The sequence below is a fragment of the Saccoglossus kowalevskii genome, chromosome 2 (assembly GCF_978046115.1).
Source record: "Saccoglossus kowalevskii chromosome 2, keSacKowa6.1, whole genome shotgun sequence".
Classification (NCBI taxonomy): Eukaryota; Metazoa; Hemichordata; class Enteropneusta; family Harrimaniidae; genus Saccoglossus; species Saccoglossus kowalevskii.
Genome location: NC_140642.1, coordinates 14,559,101 through 14,583,113, shown reverse-complemented (window position 1 = coordinate 14,583,113; position 24,013 = coordinate 14,559,101). Strand labels below are relative to the sequence as shown.

Sequence of the window (24,013 nt, the reverse complement as noted above, 5' to 3'; positions counted from 1 at the left end):
AAAAAGGGGGGATTTTTTATAAGACGTTGCACATTGAATCACTTGCAAAGTGAAAAAAGATGGCCCGTTTTTGCGTCCAGTTCTCTAGAGGGTGCCATCTATTGAAATCCAGTTTTGTCAAGTGAACGTCTGGGATTACCTTACAGGATGACAACGTACTGGGTACCCTGGACGAAATGTCAAATACATTGCACTTTGAGAGGCTAAGTCTCTCTGTTGACCGCTCAATAGTGGTTTATATGCCAATTTCCACAATAGTGTACATCATAATTTTCTATGATAGTCTTTAATGACCAATCTCAACGAAAATGGAGACTACAGTTTTCACACTGCATCACATTTCATGTGATATTAGCCTTGTGTTCCATGACTTTATCCATGCAATTTTCTAAAACAATATTTTGGTAAGATTAGGTTATATTTATGTATAGTTCAAAATCACAGCTATTGTCACTTTAATAATAATACCGGGGTAATAGCGGATAATCTGTGGCTGTTCTGGTGACTTAACCTTCTACTCTTGCAGTCTTGGCTGGGTGCATTCAAGAAAAGTATCAAAACTGATATATTGACCTCTAATGGATGTTGGAGTCACATCTGTGATATGCTTAGGATTCCTCTACACTTTTGTCCCCAGACAATGCATTCAACCTTAAAGATTTATTGGCTAAATCAGGACAGTAGATTCAATCATAATCCTGCTATTAGTATTTTAGTTTTAATAATCTACGCTGCAGATTCAATTTTGGAATTCAATTTTACTGGAGAGATGGAAATCAACTAAAAAAAAAATCTAGTGAAATTCATCGAAACACAAGCTCTCAAATTATAGGTGTTACCTGAAAATACAAGTGTTCCATATAATTGAATTGTTATGCTTCAATGGATTTAGGGACAGACCATGCATGTTAGAGGGGAAACAAATCAAATTTGATTCATCTACCCCCCCCCCCCCAATAAGGAAATGACCAAACTCCATTGCAATATTTAATCATAATTTTTTCCCAGGAAAAATATTTTGTCTGTTTTTATGCATTCTTCTATAATTTTTTTGATAATTTTAGACCAAATTGACAAAATTATTTCATGTCTTGATCAAAATTTTGGTAAAATTATGAATAAATTATATGGGTTTAAAATTATGAATAATCACAAAAGTTGACTCAAGGGGTTAATGAACTATTTGATGAACTCTGTATACAGGTGACAAATGCCAGCACGAGAAAATGAATCATCAGCTATACAAATTGTCATGCACAGAAAGTAACAATGCTAACGGTTTCTATTTTAAAACTGCAGACACAGTACATATTATTACTCTCATAAATCTTACATTCTTTGAATCTTAACCAACTGTCATTTGTCATGCAAATTAAGCGATATAAATCAATGCAGACTATCTGAGTACATGTATCCACAAAAGTGAACCGGGCAACCATCATTTGTACAAAAACAAAGCAGTGCATATCCAGTAGTTTAATTGGTCACAATTAGGTGATATCTACAGATATCTAAGACCAAAATAAAAAAAAAAGGTTTTGTTTCTCATTGCGCGAGTCTTTTTTGTGTGTGCAATTTTGCAGTGGTATAGTGCACCTTATATGGTAGAATGGGGGAAATGTTGTTTTCTGTTTCAGAAGATGTTTCGGTGCACAAAGATTTGTAACTCACAAAATGTTGCCGGTCAAAGTGTTATCAAAGATGTAATACTGAGTGCTGAGGAAATTTGAATTATAATATTAAGATTATCTGGTTAAACAAGAAGCTGTTAGCAATGCACATTACATTTAAAGAACTGAAGATATCATTAGAAAATGAACAATATGTGGTATAGTATCAAAGCAACAGGACTTGCTGTTTTCAACAAGAATTCAAAAATATCACTTTTCACCAAAAACAATCATCAAAATAAGATAATTGAAGATATCACCATGAAATCTGAAAGAGGTCCACATGTAGTACCTATATATGTAATATAAAAGCAATCAGACTTGCAGTTTTCAACAAGAAGTCAAAAATATTACTTTTTACCAAAAATTAAAAAAATATTCACTAAAATTAGAGAATTAAAGATATCATCATGAAATGAACAAATCTGAGAGAGGACCACATGTAGTACCTATATATGTAATGTCAAAGCAATTGGACTTGCGGTTTTTAACAGGAAGTCGAAAATATCAAAAATATTCACCAAAATTGGAGAATTGAAGATATCATCATGAAATGAACAAATCTGAGAGAGGTCTACCCAAGGTACATATACACCAAGTATCAAAGCATTCAGGCATACTTTTAGCAAAACGGCAAAAATAAAATCCAGTGCTCAGCCTCACAACGCTATAGGAAGGGCACCCTCACCTCAGGGAAAATTTTTTCTGTGTCACGCCCGGCCCAGCATGCATGGCTTTCATCATTAAAAACAAAACGTGTCATTCAAAAATTACGTTGGGTGTTTGAAGTCACATTGCGGTAAAATTGTAATTACACCTATAAGGTACATGATAAAACCCTTATGGACTGGATACAGTATTTACTGCCCTCGGTCTGTGGCTTCTGCTGCACAAATTGGTGGTGGTTGTCATGCAGTGTCTGTTCGAATTTTGCATAAACAATGTACATGACTACCAACCTTTAAGCTCAGAAATTTTGAAAAAATTGTATTGAAAATACGCAAACTTGCCATGTAGTTCGAAAAGACCCTGAACATGCGAGATAATTAAAATATAACAAGTTCTTACATTATCTTATGAAGGGATGAATGATGTAACATGCCTTTGGAAACAAAATGGTGGAAAGTAAAATTGCCAGAGGGTGTACTTTAAAGATGCAATATGATCATAATCATCTATGATTTACCATAACTTAGATTAAAAATCAAAACCGCTAACACACATATGCAGGTATTAGTATATCGTAAATAGAAAAATATACTGATGATTGAAAACAAATTTTTCACAAAATATGTCTTTTTTATATCTAATTAGAAGAAAAATAAATAAACGACAACTTATAAATATGACTTTCATTTTGTTTTTGTATTCTATTTTGAGGGTGCCATAATTCATTCAGGTTAGGCATCAAAGTGGTACACTTTGGTGAATTCCAATACACAATCTGAATATGTGGGCTTATTTTAATTAATACTGTGGGAATTCTGGATCAATCTTCTTAGCCCACTGCACGAGTCCTCCACGAATGTCTTTGATTGTGACTGGTAAATCAGATAACATCTCTTGTAAAATCTGAACAGCGGACTGTGAATCATTGCCAAGTCTACATACCACATACACTGTAATAATATGAACATAATTAGTAATTTAATATTAGCATGATGCATTTTTAATAGCCACTTTCAGAAAGCATTTTGATGTAGCTTCATATTCACATGCCATGCATTGTAACTGCGTTCATCTATAATTCTCACAGATTTGATTTGATTTGAGTCCTGTGATAGCAGTTAAAATTTTAAACAGATACTCACCAGGCACTGTTTGAACTTGATCAGTGAGTTTATCAATGGCAGTTTTCAACTTATGCATGTTATCATTGTTTTTACCAACCTCAGTAATTGGTATATCTAGTTTTAATTTGTCAAGAAACACAGTCATCAATTTATTGTTTTATTCACTGTGAATGTAGCTACGTTCTCACACGTCTAAAAAATGCCGGTGTTGACACTGTTTTTTTGTTGTGCAAATATTAGCTAATCTGCTGAATTGTCTTCTTGTGTTCTCACTTAGTAAAAACACTGGTGTTTTGTGCCCTCAACAAATCATATCACGGAAAGGTCAATAAACAAATGGAAAGGTTAATCGACAAAATGGCGTCCCCTCTGGTAAATGCATTTGCTTTGTTTCTGTTTTTTCGTGTGCTTTTACGCTCGAGAAGAAGCGTACGACGATCGATTAATCAGGATTTCGAAGAGCAAGAAATTGCCAACTTGTTAGGTCGAACAAGACTGAGAAATGATCGGTTCATGTTTATGCTATTCGAGTGTATGAATAACGCAACAATAGATCCAGCAACCCGAGCGATTTGGACTCGACAACGCAGAAATAACTGGTGGGAAGAAATAGTGTTACGAACGTGGGATAACAGATTGGCTAAAAAATTCGACTTGTAACCTCTGACACCATCTTGTTTAATGCCAAGCATAAATAAGTCGGCGATAGAGGGCTTTTGGCCGTTATATTGTGTTCCATTGTGCAAGAGCTGGTGTGACAATGGCGTTTAGGATCTGGTCCACCCCCTTTCACGTCAGTGTCAAAAACACCGACGCCACAACGGCGTATTCTGTTCACACACTTTTTAACAACGTTCTCAAATAAAAGGCGTTGTGACAACGGCTTATTTTGTCTAGTGAGAACACCACTTATGTTCATCTTCAGTGATTTAATTTAAGTACCTAATTTATTTCGTTTATTATTAACTATTACTTCTTTTGTAATTACACAGCAACCTTCATTATTGGGAGAAAAGTTTTTAGAAATCTGGAGCTTTTATGCCATTTGACGAATAATGAACAATTCATTAACAGATTTGATATTACAAAATGACTTTCAAAATCACAATAACCTTCAACCCTTTCAACATCAAAGTCAACTTTCACAAAATAAAATACCATGTAATTTTTTAAAAATTATATTCATTTGGTTTAAAAATTGACGAAAAATGTTGAGAAACTATATTGAAATGTGAAAAACACTAAGGAACTATTAAATAAAAGGATACTAATGGTATTTGGAAGCTGACATATATCCATTTCACATGGTGTCCTGACATCAACTAAAACATGATAGTGTTTTTCTTTCACAATATTTGCATAATTCTCCACAGATATTCTATTCTCATTGGACAACAATTTCACAGTCTTGCTCTGTAACAAAAGTCATATATATTGTACATTATATATTAATATTCTTGGTACCTGCATTTCATGGTAAGTAACCGCCTAGTATCAAAGATTGTTATATCTTATTAACCATGCAAATTTATTCCAACATCATAGGAATCTTGGAGGTCTCTTGATAGATTCCTTTTGGTGGTTTGGAAGACTCTTTAACCATTAAATTTACCAATGAGTCACATTCCTCAGTGGCTCAATCAACAAACATACAACACTCTTTGTACATTGAAGCTGATCCAGATAACCTGATGATTTGCTCATAGTAATGTTGCAACAAAGTGATTTTATGAAATTTCTATTGTTTCCATAAAATCCAGCATCTCTGCTTTTATCTTAAAACATCCAAATAGTAAGTGGGATATGTATACATGTATATAGTAGCTAAACATACCTTATCTGTGGCTTTGGAACCACAGAACTGTTCATAATCTATCAGCTGTGTAATGGTGGGATTCTCACTGCATACTACACAGTTTTTTTTCTTTGATCTCAGTTTAATGGTTCTGAATGTCCCATCAATTCCATCAAAAACTAGTAATTTCTGACAGTATGATGCTGATAGGAAGTGTTAAGGTTGGTACACCCTGAGGAATGCTGGTATCAGACTGAGTATTATCTGATATTGTACTGGGAAAAATGCAAATGAGACAAATCCACACAGAAATAGTCAAAATATGCAAATTAAAATGATATTATGCCATTTTATTCAAAAACGAACATATTTATGACTTGAACCTTGAGGGCGCTATATATAATTATTCAAATTCCACCATATTGACAACTTCATTAGATCATTTTTTGTGATTGTTCTTCTGTTCAAAACAAGGTGCTGCATCAAATTGGTAGATAGCTGGAACTGCAGCTTCTTTCAAAAACTCTATAAGATAGATATAATAGACAGCATCATAGATGTATTCTGTATTATAGCAATATAAAGGATACCACCAATGCCTGAAGCAATTTTCAATGTTTCCAATGCTTGTATACAACCAATGATTCCTGGCACTGCAGTAAAGTCAACATTAAATACAAAAAATTACAATGGATGAAGAATGCATGTGAGATGTGATGAAGATCTCAGTGAAATCTCATGAAAATAAAAAGACCACGCAGTATAAAGGTTAACCCTTTTGGTGGCAGATATTTTTCCCACCCAAAATTCATAGGTTTTCAAATTTTGTTAAATTGTCATCAATTCATCATCATTTTTGACCATACAGACAGACATATATCGCTTTTAGTTTTTGATTGATAGGTTTGTCAATTTTTATCAACATTTCATTGGGGAGGGGTAAATTGTACAAAATCAATTAGTATATGATGCTAAAAGTTGGAAATGACATTCTAAGGGTTAACATATACCAGTGCACATGACAGTGCACATGACAATTCAAGTAATAGACAAACACAAAAGATGATAGATACAGATATTTTTCTGGAACAGCATTCATTAAAACAAAATGGCCAACGGTCGGATGTGCATCAAGAGCCCATAATATCCAATGTATATATGCTGAGATCTGGTTTCAGAATGGCAGAAATGTTTGATTTTGATGAATTTTTACCACAAAAATGGTCACCATTTGACCCAACTTGAATTGGATCATGAAACAAATAGACGTCAATATGTTGTCTACGATATGTGATGTATTTGCGAAGTTTGAATATGATCTGATAAGACATGTTTGAGATGCAGGTGGAGACACACAGACACATGCACAAAGGTCAAAAAGTCCTTTGATTTCGGACCTTGTTCAAACAAGAACTGAAAACAGCATCAAGCATACACTTGCCTACACCAAGTACCATTGGAGCATATACACTTTCCAAGACCTGCAAGTTCACCACCATCGCAGCATATAACCAACCTACACCAAGTACACCATCATACACTTAACAACACCACCATACACTAACCTACACCAAGTACACCATCATACACTAACCTACACCAAGTACACCATCATACACTAACCTACACCAAGTACACCATCATACACTAACCTACACCAAGTACACCATCATACACTAACCTACACCAAGTACACCATCATACACTAACCTACACTAACCTACACCAAGTACACCATCATACACTAACCTACACCAAGTACACCACAATAAACTTACCTACACCAAGTACACCACCATCCGAGCAATTTGTCACTGTTTCTGGGGGTGGTGGTATTGGAAACAGACATCTATAGCATGGTCCGTCTTGAGTGTTATAAACTGTAACCTGACCAGAAAAAAAGGGCACGAGATTCTTAAGATTTGTCAATACATTTTGCCAACATCCTAACCCGGCAACACTAGTCAGAGGAACACACATAAGTCACATACCTCCAATATAAGATAATGATTTGTTTTCATTAAAGTAATTTTGAGCAATTTCACTGGGTTTAAAGTTTACAAACTTGATATGGAAACAAAGAATTCTATTGTTATGCTTAGCAGCATCAGTGAAAATAACAAAATTAAGAACAAGTGAACAATTAATGCATTTACAGTAGCTAGCCACTGACCTGTCCTTCAAACCTGAGTGCACTTCCTGATACCAATGGCTTACCAGTCAGCACACATGCATCATTCAATAAATACCTTGTAGCCACGTTGTCAGTGCAATCCAATACTATATCATATGTAATATAGCTGGTAAAGGAAAATATTACAAGTGGTCCCAAAGAACACAGTCACATGCGCTTGTCCCACTAAACCATGCCTAACTGCATACTATATTTGAATAAATAAGGCAAATTGCAAAAATACTAATCTACAATATCAGTCAAATTAGATCTGATCAAAAAACTAATCGACATGTATATAAACATTATGTTTGGTCTTTGCATGGCTTCATGATCGACCGTGAACATAAATAAAACAAAATTGCTAGCAGTCATAATCAGTAATGAAATAAACCCAGGTTTGTGTAAAAATTGTTTGTTGATGTGTTCAAATAAAAATGCAAATACAAAATCAAATTTCTATCTCTTTATTCCTTTGAACACATCAAATATTTGATGACATGTTAATGTTCAGTTCAGGATGATATTGGCAGATGACAAAAGGATATTGTTGAATAACTTGGATAGCATTTGAACTGTTCAGTGACATATGATATGGGATGCAAACCACTGATGAATTCAAGCTGTGCATAAAAATAGGATGAACAAGTTAACACTGGAATGTGCATAATACAATGTGTTTGCATTCAACATGATGTGCAGTGATTGACCTTTGCCCTTGGAATAAATGAGTAAAAATATTTTATTTATCCTTTACTTAACAAGGCTACAAGTAATAATATTTGATCTACCCCACTGTTTCTCAACAATGTTTAGGGATAGTGTTCACACTTTGATTACCATGGTTACATATAATGATATTTGATTTACCCTTTGAATGCCATGGTTACAGATAATATTTGTTTTACTCTTTGATTGCCATGGTTACTGATAATAATATTTGATTTACCCTTTAATTGCTGTGGTTACAGATGCAGACTTTTCAATGCCTATTCTATCCTCTGTATGTAATACTTGACGATGGAGGTTGCTCAATTCAACTTCATCATAATCAACAATACCAAGACGACCTATATACAAACCATGTGAATATGAATACACACATCATATTGTCATATACAATAACATATATATCTGTCATCGTAATGCCATAAGTTACAGTGTGCCGTAATTTTGTGGTATTGCACATTCTACTGTACTAGGAAATACAGATTCCAAACATGTAACGATTACACACGAACATGGCAGCCCCCAGGGTTTGACCAGACCACATACTAAGAAGTTCGCTCAATCTGTTTTAAACTTTTTGTATTTCGGCATTCCCATGATGTATCCATGGAAGGAAAAGATGTATGCGCGTTGGTCGATACTCCTGCTGTACTGTCTTCATGCATACTTAGGCAGAGGGTTCTCCGAACCCGCCTATTCACATAGTTCATACCCACCATAGAATTCTTTCACCCTTATGTCACGAACCCACGGGACCGAGGCCACATGGCAGCACCATAGACGGCCGTACAATCACTCTGGTTCCTTTCTCTCCGCCTGAGGACTTAGACCAATGCTACAGAAAGAGTGGGGTGGTTGGGGGAGGGAGTCTATGGTCGGTATGAACTATGTGAATATAAACTATGTTCGGAGAACCCTCTGCCTAAATTCACTACGTTAAATTGCTCACCATAGACTCCGGTCAGTCAAAATGACTATTTTGAACTGTAGGCACAGTCAGACGCTGACAGGTAGCGGGTTTTCCGAGCAAACAGAAAAATGATGAAAGTCTTTTCCCAGTCCGGGATGAAAACAAACTATAATCAACTCCATACCTTAGTTAAGACCCAAGAAAGGTGGTGTCTTACCTTGCCTGTGCTGTCCCCGAAGCAAAAGCCCAAGTGCTGCTATGGTGACAGGGTTCGGTGTGCCAGAGAAAGCTAGACTCCAACTCGATTTTCGCATGAGGGTTTAGGTCAAAAAAGGCGAAACCTGGGAGCTTCCAGGAAGTGCTAGTGGTACAGACAATCTGTCCCCAAGAATGCCGAGACTGACTTATCACCTATGCGCAGGGACCCCTGTGGTCGTTCGGGCTGGGTCGGTAATCAAAGCCTGACCCGCTATAATGGGGCCTAACCTGAAGAGACCCTGCTCAATAGATTGGGTGTCTCTTAGGTAGTAGTTGATGAAGACGTTCTGCGTTCTCCAGAAGCCTGCCCTCAGAATGTGTTAGCAATCGCACGGACCTCATGTGCTCATACTTGGTGTCTCTGCAAGGTCTGTGTTGAGGAGGATAATGTATTATAGACCTCCAGTACAGTCACAGTAATCCACCTAGAGATGGAAGTCGGGGAGGCCGGCTTATTCAGTTTGCCAGGGCCGTAACACAAAAACATGTGTTTGGTTCCCCGTCTGGAAAACCTGGTACGGTTCTCGTAGCAACTCAACACTCGGACCAGGCAGAGAAGCAATTTCTTCTGATCCTCCGGACCGACAATATTTGACAGCCGGGGGATGACGATCGGTTGAGGATCGTGTCCTGGGATTTGGTTCTTGGCGAGAAACCTGATTCGTATCTTTAGTACAACTTGATCGTCCATAAGGGCGGTGCAACCGTTCGCGAAGGACAGTGCACCTAGCTCTGACCGGTGCCTAACTGAGGCGAGGGCCAGAAGGAAGACTGTTTTCCACGTCAAAAACTTGAGTGGTGCTGAAAATAGGGGCTCGAAAGGTGGTCTGCCTAGGGCTACTAAAACAACCGACAGATCCCAATTGGGCGGTTCCCTTCTATGGGTCTTCGGCCTCTGTTTATGAAAAGCAGTAAACAGTCTTTTAATAATAGGACAATCGGCTAGACTTGACCCCAAAGAGTTCTCAAAGAGTAGCCAACGATCGCTGCGTAGGACAAACCTACTTCGTCAAACAAGTGGACAAAGAAGTCTGCTACCTGGTCGATAGAGGGATGGCATGGATCAATCTCCCTTCCACTACACCAATTAGTGTATGCTCGCCATTTCGAGTCGTAGTCAGCGGGAAGGGAGGAAAGGCGTATGCATCCATGTGGGACCACGGAATCGATAAGGCGTCCACAGCCCAGGCTACTGGTGTAGGCAGGAGTGTTAGAGTTACATACGTCGGGAGCTCGGCGTTCTGGTGTGCGACAAACAGGTCTATTTTTGAATCGTTCCACAGCCGAAACAGCCTGAAGGCTACCCACTGGGGTATCTGCCACTCCATGTCCTGGAGACGGGGCCGCCTCAAAAGGACGTTTGCCAGACCGTTCCTCACCCCTGGAAGGTGGTGTGCGGTTAGCTCCACATTGTATTCCAGACACCAAAGGAGAATTTGCTCTGCTAGGGCCGACAACGATGGGGAAGGCGTCCCCCCTCCTTGTTGATATAGGAGACCCCCGCTGTGTTATCTGTGCGGAGCAGGACTCTGTGGTCTCGAACACGAATTGCTTTCAGCTCGAGCCAGTTGATATGGTGGTCCCAAACCCACTGCGGAGGCCATATTCCTTGGGCATGTTTGTCCAATAGATGCGTTCCCCACCCTTGGAGTGGGTCCAAGGGGACCCCCTGCCCGAGGTTGGTCAGTGACGACCACTAGGACAGGGTTTCCTTCGCTTGGTCCGGGATCAATACTCGCCTGTCTAGTTCCCATAGGTGAGCTCGGTGTTCCAATAACAAGCGTTGGACCGGGCGGCTACGTAGAGCGGCCTGGGGAACTACCCTTTGAACGGAGGTCATCATTCCGATGAGCTACATTAGTTCTCGGAGGGACACTGAGGGTGACTAGGCGTTCTGCTAGGTTGCTTAGCGCTAGGCAATGCGCTTGAGATGGGTGAACCAGGCCTACCTCGGAGTTGAACTCCATGCCCAGAAACACCAACTGTTGAGTCGGTCGGGATGGGACTTTTTCTGATTTTCTAGGAAGCCCAACTGGTGGAGTAAATCCTGCGTTAGCCTTACTTGTCTGGCTAATAACCCCTTGTCTGGGTTGTGTAACAAACAGTCGTCTAGGTACGGATTGATGTGTACCAACATTTGGTGGAGCAGCAGTACAACTTGTTTCATCACTTTGGTGAACACGTAGGACGCTGTGCATAACCCGAAGGGGAGCACCAACAATTCGAATACTTGGCTCAGGTGGGCGAATCGAAGGAGAGGGCAACTCGCTGGGTGCATCGGTATGTGCAGGTATGCATCTCACAAGTCTAAAGAGGCTAGCCAGTCGAACCGGTGGATGGAGAGTAGGACACTGGATGGTGTCTCCATGCGGAACCGATCGAGAAGCACATACTGATTTAGTCTGTTTAGGTTCAGAACCGGACGCCAGCCGCCTGTAGCTTTGGGTACTATGAATACATTTGAGTAGAAGCCTGGCTGAACTATTCTGTGTATGGCGCCCTTTTTTTAGCAAACTGTCTACTTCCTGTCTGATTGTTTCCGCCTTGCGGGGATCCCCTGGCAGTGCCCCCAAATGGGGCGGACACTGACAGGGGCGGTGGAGATGTCAGTGGTATTCTGTAACCGAGTGTCACCACCTGGAGCATCCAGGGATCAGTTACCCTCCAAGCCGGAATGCACCGGCGAAATTTGCGTGCGACAGGGATCTGTGGCCATGGGTTCGGCGGTTCCAAGAGGGGGGGGGGGGGTCTCTCTTCTTCCGTGAGATGAGCTTCCCCGGGGATAACTGGGGTTACTAAGTCGTAGCCTGATCCCTTGCCGAACAGTGTGGCGGCCATGAATTCTAGGAAATTGGTGGGTCACAACTCTGCCCTCAGGGCGTGTTAGATAGTCTCAGACTAGGTCGATGAGAATGACCATGGAACCCGGCCGTCCCCTTTGCCCGGTTAGCAGAACAGAAATTTGTGGTACCGGGGTCTGGGGAAGGAGCCTTGGGGTTCGGGTGGGGGGCTTCTAGTTTCGTCCCACGAATTGGGGTCCGAATCCAAAATTGCCCCAATAGGGTAGCGTTTGGTCCAGCGAAAGGGGTTATGCAAAAAGATTATCCCTGGTGCGGTGGGGTCGATCTGGATCCCGGTGCCTGCGATCCCATCAGCGTAGAAGTGACCGTGAGTGGTTGCTTTAGGATCGAGGGTGGGGGAATATACATAACCTGGACTGATAATATTCCGCATCACCCCAACGGCGTGGCTCACTGAGTCATTACACATTGTGGACTCTGAGGGACTGCCCGAGGTACCCACTGTATCCGACGCGAACAAACTGCCACCTCTCAGCTTAAAAATGTGGGCGAGAGTGCGTCTCATGACAGGGTTGGTTCCCTCTGGGAATGCCCGTGGGTCGGCAAGAAGGGAGTCGAAACCCACAGTGGAGCTCGGACTTGAAGGTAAATTATTAAGTCCGGTACTGCGCGGCGAACCTTGGCTGGTTGAAGGGGGAGGACGAAAACGGAGTCTTGGCTACCAGCATCCCCGTTGGTGTTTTGTGTCCGAGGTCCCCGAGGAGACCCGGTGTCACTAGCCTGAGCCTCGGCCTCCCCCAAGTTAGCGGAGGGATCACGGCTGGGAACAGGGGGTTCCCCGGAAGAGACGTGTCTAGAATGCAAACGGTGCTTTCTATGTTTCTTCCTGCTTGCCGGCTGAGAGGCTGCATTGGAGACAGCTCGCTTCGACTGCATTTGATCTACCCGGCCTGCCAGGGACGCAATCTTCCCCGACAGACCTTCGACCAATGCCTTTATTTCAGCGGCAAAACCGGCGCTGTGCGAGGATGGCTCCACAACGGGACCCTGGGCGGGCCCAATAGGAGGAAATACCTCTAGGGGCACAGCGCGAGGACTTCTGACTCATGCCAACGCACAACTCACCCATATCTATGCTGGTTCCACCTGCCACGCGACCTTTGTGCGAGCGAGCAACCCAGTCACTCTTGGCAATCTTTACAAACTGCTGCAAAGAATCCCAGGCTTCAGAACCCCAGTGATTGCAAATATTCTCTGGGCAGACGCCCGAACCCTGTACACAAGTAATATCGGTAGCATTTAGCATGTGGGTTCCAGTCCTGCAAGTTCTGTGTACAATGGTTGCAGACCCGCCTCAAAAACTGAGGGATAATACCACCGGCGAGCTTCTGACGTTGCCAGTGCATCTATCCATTTCTAAATACATTGTAAATAAAAGATGACATGCATGAGGGAAACGAAATACAGTTGTAAAAGGTGCCGCCATGAAACCAACAAGTGGTTACGTGGTGGCGCTGGGTTTTAATTTGTGGAAAAGCATAACACACAAAGGGGAAAACGACACAAGGATAAAGGACAAGAAAAACTTATCCTACCAGCTAGAATGTCGGATGCCGCGGCTGCAGCAATGACCCACGCTAGAAAAAGCAAACGAGCCAGGCAGAGCCGCTGAGAATCATTCCCGACGAGGCGGAGATGAAAGAAGAGTGATTGTACGGCCGTCTATGGCGCTGCCATGTGGCCTCGGTCACGTGGGTTCGTGACGTAAGGGGTAAAAGAATCTTGGGGTCATGGGGCTTCCCCTGACCTAGATTCTATCTCTCCGTCACCGGCAGAATCGCTGATTAATGCCTACAGTTCAAAATAGTCATTTTGACTGACCGGAGTCCATGGTGGGTAATTGAACGTAGTGAATTTTTAAATATCCTCGTAATAACCTCATAGTATTTAAAAATATATGTTACATTGCATACAAAGACATGTCACATTGCATACAAAGACATGTCACATTGCACACAAAGACATGTCACATTGCATACAAAGACATGTCGCTTTGCATACAGAAACATGTCACATTACATACAAAGACATGTCGCTTTGCATACAGAAACATGTCACATTACACACAAAGACATGTCACATTACATACAAAGACACGTCGCTTTGCATACAGAAACTTGTCACATTACACACAAAGACATGTCACATTGCATACAGACATGTCGCATTGCATACAGACATGTCACATTGCATACAAAAGACGTTTCACATTGCATACAGACATGTTGCATTGCACACAAAGACATGTCACATTGCCTACAAAGACGTGTCATATTGCATACAAAGACGAGTCACATTGCACAAAAAGACGAGTCACATTGCACACAAAGACATGTCACATTGCATACAAAGACATGACACATTGCATACAAAGACATGTTGCATTGCATACAAAGACATGTTGCATTGCATACAAAGACATGTCGCATTGCACACAAAGACATGTCGCATTGCACACAAAGACATGTCGCATTGCATACATACATGTCACATTGCATACAAAAACATGTTGCTTTGCATACAAAAACATGTCACATTGCACACAAAGACGTTTCTCATTGCATACAAAGACATGTCGCATTGCATACAAAGACATGTCGCATTGCACACAAAGACATGACGCATTGCATACAAAGACATGACACATTGCTTAGAAAGATGCCACAATGCATACAAAGACATGTCGCATTGCGTACAAAGACATGTCACATTGCATACAAAGACATGACACATTGCATACAAAGACATGACGAATTGCATACAAAGACATGTTGCATTGCATACAGACATGTCACAATGCACACAAAGTCATGTCGCTTTGCATACAAAAACATGTAACATTGCACACAAAGACATGTCACATTGCTTACAAAAACATGACGAATTGCCAAAGACATATTGCATTGCATACAAAGACATGTCACATTGCATACAAAGACATACTGCATTGCATAGAAAGAAGTCACAATGCATATAAAAAAAATGTTTCATATATTTTACTACAAAAGTCAACACATACATTATATACATCATACTATATAAGTGAATGGAAAACCAGAGTTAACAATATACCGATACTTAGAGAACAATTAAAAGTGCAGATAGATACAAACCTGAACAGGAACACAAAACATACATCACCATGGTGATCACATTTAACAGTTGCATACAAAATCATACCTTCATAATACAGTGATCAAACATCAATAAAAAAGTAAAAATAGATCAGTTTAAAAAAATATGAATATCTTACCAATACCAGCAGCAGCTAGATAAATGGCAGAAGGACATCCTAATCCACCGGCTCCAACTATTAATACTGACGTATTAGCAATGGATATCTGTCCTGGAAAATGTCAGATCATAAATGTATATGCGTGTTGTATATAAATATAAACACAAAAATTGAAATGTGATAGAAGGCACACATAATTCTTCTATAAATTTAAAACCACAATAATTTGTTATTTTCTTCTAGATGACCTATATATGAACCAAATGTATATGAATATTTTTATAATTTTTGCAATAATTTATTTTCCTCTAACATTAAACCACTTAGAGCAAAAACCGTAGCCACATTCCGATGATCTCAATCTTGAAGTTTATTCAAACTATTTACATATTAATGTCCTCAGTGTACATACATTGTTTTATTTGAAATTACTTCCAATACCATTTTTAATTATCTGCAATTACATTATCACTGACGGAAACTCATTCTATGATATTTGACTTATCAAAAATGTAATTTTTTTTTTTTAACAATTCAGCAACCTCAAGAAATAATTATTAATGGTCAAATCACAGACCCCAAATACAGTAATTGAAATTGTGAATAAACTACTAGTATTATGCAAGGCAAACAGGTACAACAACTAAAGGCTTTGTGAACTCAGCAAGGAAATGAATGATATTGAAATACAGTACCTTTAACACCAATTTCAGGTAAAATCAGTTGTCTACTGTGTCTCGCGATTGATGAGTTTTCTAGTTTAGAAATCACAGATAAATGTGGAATAGTATGCAGATTATTATCATTGATTAATTCACAATCAAGCATAGCCTTGTGCCTTTTATCATGTTCCTATGAATAGAATGAGACAATATATATATTTAATAATAATAATATAATCAAGAGTTTGTATAGCGCCTTAGCTAATATCCGTCACGATGATGCCCAATGACGCTGTCAGTTCACAGAAATGCTCTCTGAAACATAAAAATTTTGAGTTTAGATTTGAAAATGTTTAAACTGGCTGCAGAACGAATGTCTGTTGGTGACTGATTCCATAATGACGGAGAAGCATGTGAGAATGAGTGATCGCCATATGTCTTGAGTCTGGTTCTGAATTTGTACATGTATTACTTGAACAAAGAGTTCTACCAAGTTGACGGAGTTGAATCAAGATATGTAGGTTGGTGTTAATCCATGAAGTACTTTGTATGTGAGTAGTGATCTTGAATTGAATTCTGTAAATAACTGGGAGCCAATGTAATTGATGTAGAACAGGGGTAATATAGTTGAACTTCTTTGAACGTGTGATGAAATGGACAGCACAATTCTGTGCCCTTTAAAGGAGATGTATTTGTGTGTCGGGTAAGCCATATAGTAAGGCATTGCAATAGTCCAGTTTAGCAACAAGGATGGAACATACTAATTCGAAACAGGTTTCAGTGGATAGATACTGTCGGATGTGTCCAATACGTCGGATGTGCATGTAAATACTTGTAGTGGTGATATGTTTTCTGTACTGAAGGGTGTCATCAAATATTATTCCAATGTTACAAGCGGCTTGTACTGTTTCCTTGTAAAACATACAACACATTTCAAACCCCAAACCATGCCGAAAACCCTCACACAATACAGACGTCCACCCACCCAGAAAAATGATGTACCTATCATGATGAGTGTCTTACAAACCCGAATTCTACACCATATTATTAATTTTTGGCGTCACAGACCCGGGGGAGGCAGTTGATACATAGCTGAGTAGGGAGGTGCCCCTGAGTGCTCAAAAGTGTGACCATATTTATACCAAAGTACCATTTCTGTCAACACTGTTTATTCCAAATAAAACAATTTCCGTATTTGCTCTATTAGTAGAGCATCTCCAATAGAAGCACATGTAAGCCAACAGTTGCATTGTATATTAATTTATTAAAATATGTACTTTGACCATAGAAACACCTCTGTCACTTACACAAGTATACCAAATCGGAAAAATATTACCGATATTTATACCTAACTTGACCAGAAATAAGACTGATACTGTTACAAACACGGATACTAATCAGGCAAATTTTTGCAATCTGTTTAAAGAAAGGTTAAACCAAATTTACTCAACAAATGTGGAAAGTCAGTTGAACAAAACTGGTCATAATAAACTAAGTACTTATAAAACATTCAAAAATAATTATAAATTTGAAAAATACTTGGATGATATAAAACAAAAACACAGAGTAGCATTAACCAAATTTCGTATTTCAGCCCACTTCTTGCCAATTGAAATAGGCCGTCACAGGGGAATAAATAAAATTGACAGGGTATGTAACAAATGTGACTCTAAGGATGTGGGTGATGAAAAACATTACTTTTTTCATTGTGACAGTTTTTCAGAACACAGAAAAAAATTCCTCTATACATTGTTCAAATACTCACCTGACTATCAAACATTACCAAATGGAGAATTGTTTATTAATGTTTTCTCTAGTGTAGACAAATATATTTGTAGTATTTTAGCTAATTTTGTTTTTCAGATTTTAAAATTATTTTAGATTAGTTGTGATACTGTATGTTTCTTACGTTGGACTTTACTCAAGCATTGTTTTTTGTGTACGTTCCAAATAAAATATCCTATCCTATCCTACTGTTACCTAAAATCCAAAAAACGAGTCCCATTTCAGGGGCACTTCCCCTTTAGGCAAGTTCTATGTAATGCCCCCGGGGGTCACAGATTATTAAAGGAGCCAATACATACATAACCTAGTAATAAACTAATGTACACACATTTATATGTTCTCACTCAATGCCGATATTGCAGTACTTGGAGATAACTTGGTTTGAAAAATACCGGGTGAAAATGAGATTATGTTAAAATGTAATGCATCGATTCAAAATAGAACAGATTTCGAAAATTTAAATTAAAATATTACCTCGTATAGCTTTAGTTTCTGACGAAGCCTGTCAACTTCTAACGATTTTTCTTCGAGATTGCGACGTAACTCGACTAGTTCGTCCATGTCGCACGTTGAGCTTGTGTGTGCATCCATTTTGTGTTTACGGGGGCCACGTTAGAAATACGCCCTCTTGTGAGCTGCTAAGTAAATACTTTTGCTTTGTGTTTTCTGAACATTGTCAATAGGGGGCGACACTATAATTTTATTTTGCTTTTTTTTCAACATGCCCAGCCCCTACATATTTTCTCATAACCTGTACAAACGTTCACTTTAACTCTTTCTTGCAAGTTTGGGATTTTATTTGAGTTGGGTAACTCAAGTTTTGCCGAACATTTGTTGTTAATTACTTACAAATCAAATTCTGCATTGGTATGTATCTATGTATTTTGGTTCATTTAGTGTACTTTTTTTGTACTCACCAGCCCTGAAAACCTAATATTACATGTTAATAATCCAAGTTTTCCCTGTGTGCGTGCTGGCTGTTCCTTCTCTGGACACCAACAGAATATTTGGTGCTGTATTTAACAAAAGAGCTCAGCACTAAACACAAAACAAAGTTTATTTGCTTTAGGTAGGATGTAAGTTATGTTATAATCCAAATCCCCCTTGAAAGAGTTGTAAGCAGAAATTTTCATATGGATAATTGGATAACTGTTGCTTATTTGACATGAATATTTTGAAGAACATTCATATATATATATATACATGTACATGAATATGAATGAGATGCCCGTTCCATTGATAGCAAGACAATATAAACAGCATATTTCTAGGAAACAAAATGATGTTTATAAATGAGCATGGTAACCAACAAAAAAACAGTGGCCTTGAGTCTATAATTTTATGTACAGTAAATTCTTTGCTCTCTTACAAATGCAGTCACATTAAAACAGAATATGTTTTCAATCATGAATTTATTCAGTATATTAAAACAAATTTTTTATAATAATATTGCTTAATTAAAAACAATCAAATTAGATATAATCTCTCAACAAAGTTGGTGAACTTCAGTCATGATGTATACTGGAGTAGTTGACCCACAAACACACACCATGATAGGAAAGGTCCTCATATCTAAAGCTGCAGTACCTCATTTGAGCAAGAAGTCTGGAACTTCCCTTGGAAGAAATCTGTCCTGGTAGTGTTCTTCAGTGTGCTGAAATGGAAACAAAGAATCAAATGACAAGACATCAGTTACTACTGCAGACCATTTACCTCTGCTTCAAAAATTTTTGATTTTTTTTTTCTTAAAATGTTTTTGTGCCAGACGACAGTGTTGGACATTGAATGTAACTGTTGTCTCTCCTGACTTTTTTTTTGTATGTACAAATTGCAAGTGCTAGATTTGACACATGGTGCATTTTTGACACAGAAGTCATATTCATATTCATATAGACTACATGACAGGGCTGTGTGGCCATCTTGTACACTATAAAATTTAAAGCTCTATCCTGGCGTCAACCAGGCTCAGTCAAACACAAGCACCTGCGGACCTTAACCAAGATTCATCTAAAGTCACATTCAATAGTGAATGAATCTCGGCCAGTGGAATTGGCCTTCCCATTGAGTCTGTGGCACCCCCACCCTGGGTATGGGTCGACCCTTTAGATGTTCAGCCTAAGGAAGGATTTGAACTTGGATCTACCAATCATGAGTCTGATGCGACAACCACTATGCTAACAGTGACCGGTAAATTTCATGATTTTTACTTACTCCCGAATATTTCTTTTTCGCGATATTAATTCCATACTTTTATTGACTCATTCACAACATAACAGAATTTATTTCATCTGAGATCAAGCCAGACGAATACGTGAACAGACATTTGTAAGTTTACTGACCTCTTGAATTTTCACACTGACACCTTGCGGCATATTGATCTGTAGTAGCTCTGTAAGTAATGAAGCTTTAGTGGATAACAACTCATCAACCTAATGAGAGAAAAACACATACTGTAAAACACTTTGAATTACCTACATGCCATTTTAGCAAACTTGGCTGTATATCAAGGCGGTGAAATGAGGAGTAACAAATTCTCATCAACCCAGAGAGGCAAAATGAAGAGAACCTGACAATGATTGATCAAAGGAGGCAATTGTTTTAGTCAAGTTCATGGCCACATTTGAGCCCTAAATTTTTTTTAATTTATTCACATACTGGTACTTTTTTAAGCCCCATCAGAGGCAGTTCAAAACAGGGATTTACATGTATGTTTTGGATTCTCTATATCTGATGTTATTTTTCAGTCATACATGGACTGATTTTGTTTGAAGGAAGTACAAAGACAACACACTACAAATGCATGTATATACAGTTGTATTTTTTTTTTAAGACCTTTAATTGACTGGTGGTCATTTTTGTCTCCAAAATCACCCCAAAACAAAACGTTAACATATCATCATCTGTTTCTCAGACATGCCTGGGCTGATTTTATTCACACTTGTTATGAATATCACACATAATGGGTTACTATTGTATGTTTGTTTTGTGATTTCACTCAAAAGGGCTTACTGGAAGCAATGTTTTTATTTTCATTATTACTTAATTATACTGAATCTAAAACATAGAATTTCTGTCTCTAGATTCCGAACAAGTAATCACAGCCTAGCAATAGAAAAGGGTAGACATACCCAACCTAAAATTTCTTTGGAAAACAGGATTTGTAAACAATGTACTTTAGCAGACATAGAAGATGAAATGCATCTCCTCATCAAATGCCCAAAATATCACACACTGCGAATGGATATATTCTCAAATATACAGTTTCCTGATGAAACAAAAACTGACCAACAGAAATTTACATACTTAATGAAAAATTCTAACACAAATGTAATCAAACTTGTTGGAGAATTTATACACAGCTCGTTCTTAATGAGAAACGAGAAAGATACTTAACAAAAACACTAAAATCTATCATTTATTATTTGCTATAGTTATTTTGTTATTTTGTTTTTTAATATCTTACTTTTGTTGCTATAAACTGATGGAAACACTGTATTTCTAAGGATGCAATAAATTATCTTTATTATTAGTTCATTAATAAGTACATATTAGTTGCATTCACGCACAGCTCCTTAGCATGGGCCAAGAGATCAAAACGTGCATGAATGCTTAGCATGGGCTAAGGAATGCTAAGTACAAGTAAAATCTGATCTGATTTTAAGGCGCTATCAAGACCCTTAGCACGGGCAAACGAAGTGGCGACCTTTGGGTGTGAATATTATGCACGTGATCAAATACATGCAACTTTCTCATTTCCAAAATGGCAACCGAGCTCTGTGTGCATGAAACTTCGTTCCCTCAAAAAAACTATAGCAACAAAGAGACAAAAACTCTACTGAGTACATGTATATGGAAAGACAGCGAAATCTTGAGACAGTTGAACTCCTCGCCGAGGAACAGAAAAAAATGCTTATCAGGATATGCAAGCTAAATTAGAAGGATTTTTCGTAAACAGCGGCTCAATAAAGGTCATCGACTAGCCCTCCCAGCGTGTGGACGCAATTGGATCTAGTCGCAAATATGTGAGATAAGCCTAAATCAGCTTAAATCTTAGCCCGTACTTCGTGTAGCGTGAACACTACTATTGACCATGACTAGATCTACCAATACTTACCTGTACAACCCTCTCAAATGTTTTCAGTGTAATATTTCTCGGCTTCACATTTATTCCTGGTTTTTGTAGAGTTTTTGCCACATGTGTTTTTGTTGGAAGTGCATAGCTGAAACAAACAAATAGCTTACAAATAAATTTATAAAATACAACTATTCAGAAAGTGACAATTGATAATACCACGCAGCCTTTTTTTTTATCATAGAGGGCGTACAGAGTTGATGCGATATGATTACATATTGACCTTAGGTACGTGTATGGTTACACTTACCTATCAGAGACAATAATGCCCAAATTTTTTGACATATTGTGCAAGTATTGTGCATAATGTTCCACGACGGTAAGATCATGTCCAGTGACATGAATATTCAGAGTTGGATAGTGATTCTCACTTATATCTGGTGACTGTGAATGAAATGAAAATTGAGATGAAGTAGATTACACACTTTATGGATTACAACTGTTCTGAGAATTATTCAGTCAGTTTCCAAGGTTGCTCGCAACTTAGGTGTTTGCTTTGTTCTAGACTTGACGCTGCTGTGTAGGATTTACTATTTCATAGGATGATCAAAATTATGATTTACTTGTTGTACATATTTAATTACCATTCTTCATTGCTTGTTTATCTACATTGTACGTAATTCAAGAAATATTAACACATCAAAATAACCTGTTCATACATTCATACATACATAAAAATGCCATTTGATATGTAACACTTGCTTTATCTTTTTTTTTTTTTTAACAACTAACTTTATTTTTGTAGTAGTAGTTATCACAACTAATCTTTATTGCTATTAACTGATAGAAACATTGTATTTCTAAGGATGCAATAAAGTTATTATTATTATTATTATTACATTTTCATTTTGAAAAACTGCACTTTACCCTTATCTAGTATGATAATAGAATGACCTGAACTGTGCACGTTTCAAGTCTAGATTAGACAAAAGCTGAAGTGTTTTGCAAAGTTTCAAGTCATCTTGCTAACTTACTGTCAGAATAGTTCTCAGAATGGCTGTAAGCTGTGCTTCCAAAGCTCACTATTTTCACAGACAACTGATTTTCTTTTTACTTATCTGACAGGTTCTGGAACAAAGACCATCATGGTTTGGCTGTAATCCTCAAAAATGTTGAAAATTCTGATTATCTGATGTATTGAATCTTATAATATTGTATGATTTATACATTTAAAAATATGTGCATGGCAGTAAATTGGCCAATGAGTGTAGGTAACCTGCAAAGACTCATGGTTAATGGACATTACCAAATTAAAAAAGGGTAAATATTTCATAATTTGTCATAAAAATGTCATGCCTTTATAAAATAAAGTGTGATAATATCAACTAAAAATGAACAATTAAAACAGAGAAATAATTACAGGTTGCCAATAGTTACTCACGTCATCATCATTTACTTGGCTGCTCTGCGTTCTTTGTTGTACGATACATGGTACTCTCTGAAGCGAACAATCAGAAACACTGCAACAAATATATTGAAAAATATAAAAAAAGATGTAGAAATATAGTAAAATGATTACCAAAGTAATGATTTATAGCAGTTTAGCTACCAATATAATACAATAACTGACATCAAGCATTTATACAATTCAAAAAATAAAACCAAGAAACTTTATGGGGAAAACAGGCTCTACTACAGAGGGACAGTTGTCAATACCACAACACAAAATCAGATCAGGCAGACTGGTAAAACGTTAGTAGACTGCGAGTAGATGTAACAGCATAACTTTTCCACTCTCATGATTTGTAGAGAGTACGAAGATTGTTCACGTTTCAACACAATAAGTCTTACCCTTTCAACACTCTAAAACTACTATTAACCAATCTTGCAGCTAAATTCTGGAGCATTACGTCATCTAATAGATAATTAATAATGTTGTCTGCTAGATGATTCACACGTGAATCAGCTGAGATGCGGTGAACTTTCGGGTCAAAGGTCAAACAAGGATATCAACTTTAACATTAATGTTTTTTGTTAAAATATATATTATTAATAAAAAAATAATCAAAT

The 24,013-nt window shown here is 38.2% G+C and overlaps 2 protein-coding genes across 2 annotated transcripts; both read right to left on the bottom strand.

Moving 5' to 3' along the window:
* Positions 1 to 738: 738 nt before the first annotated feature.
* LOC102805588 (adenylyltransferase and sulfurtransferase MOCS3-like) lies at positions 739 to 18,492 on the bottom strand. Its single transcript, XM_006820171.3, has 12 exons — positions 18,346 to 18,492; positions 16,120 to 16,276; positions 15,443 to 15,535; positions 8,381 to 8,501; positions 7,980 to 8,054; positions 7,432 to 7,549; positions 7,037 to 7,145; positions 5,849 to 5,911; positions 5,298 to 5,461; positions 4,732 to 4,876; positions 3,482 to 3,577; positions 739 to 3,289 (listed from the first exon to the last, which is right to left on the bottom strand). The coding sequence occupies exons 1-12, from the start codon at positions 18,460 to 18,462 to the stop codon at positions 3,138 to 3,140; spliced, it is 1,410 nt and encodes a 469-aa protein (XP_006820234.2). The 5' UTR covers positions 18,463 to 18,492; the 3' UTR covers positions 739 to 3,137.
* A 772-nt stretch (positions 18,493 to 19,264) lies between these two features.
* LOC100368948 (large ribosomal subunit protein mL48-like) lies at positions 19,265 to 23,928 on the bottom strand. The gene is made up of 6 exons (XM_002737761.3): positions 23,795 to 23,928; positions 23,385 to 23,463; positions 22,254 to 22,387; positions 21,986 to 22,091; positions 20,211 to 20,300; positions 19,265 to 19,525 (listed from the first exon to the last, which is right to left on the bottom strand). The coding sequence occupies exons 1-6, from the start codon at positions 23,848 to 23,850 to the stop codon at positions 19,460 to 19,462; spliced, it is 531 nt and encodes a 176-aa protein (XP_002737807.1). The 5' UTR covers positions 23,851 to 23,928; the 3' UTR covers positions 19,265 to 19,459.
* Between the last annotated feature and the right edge of the window lie 85 nt (positions 23,929 to 24,013).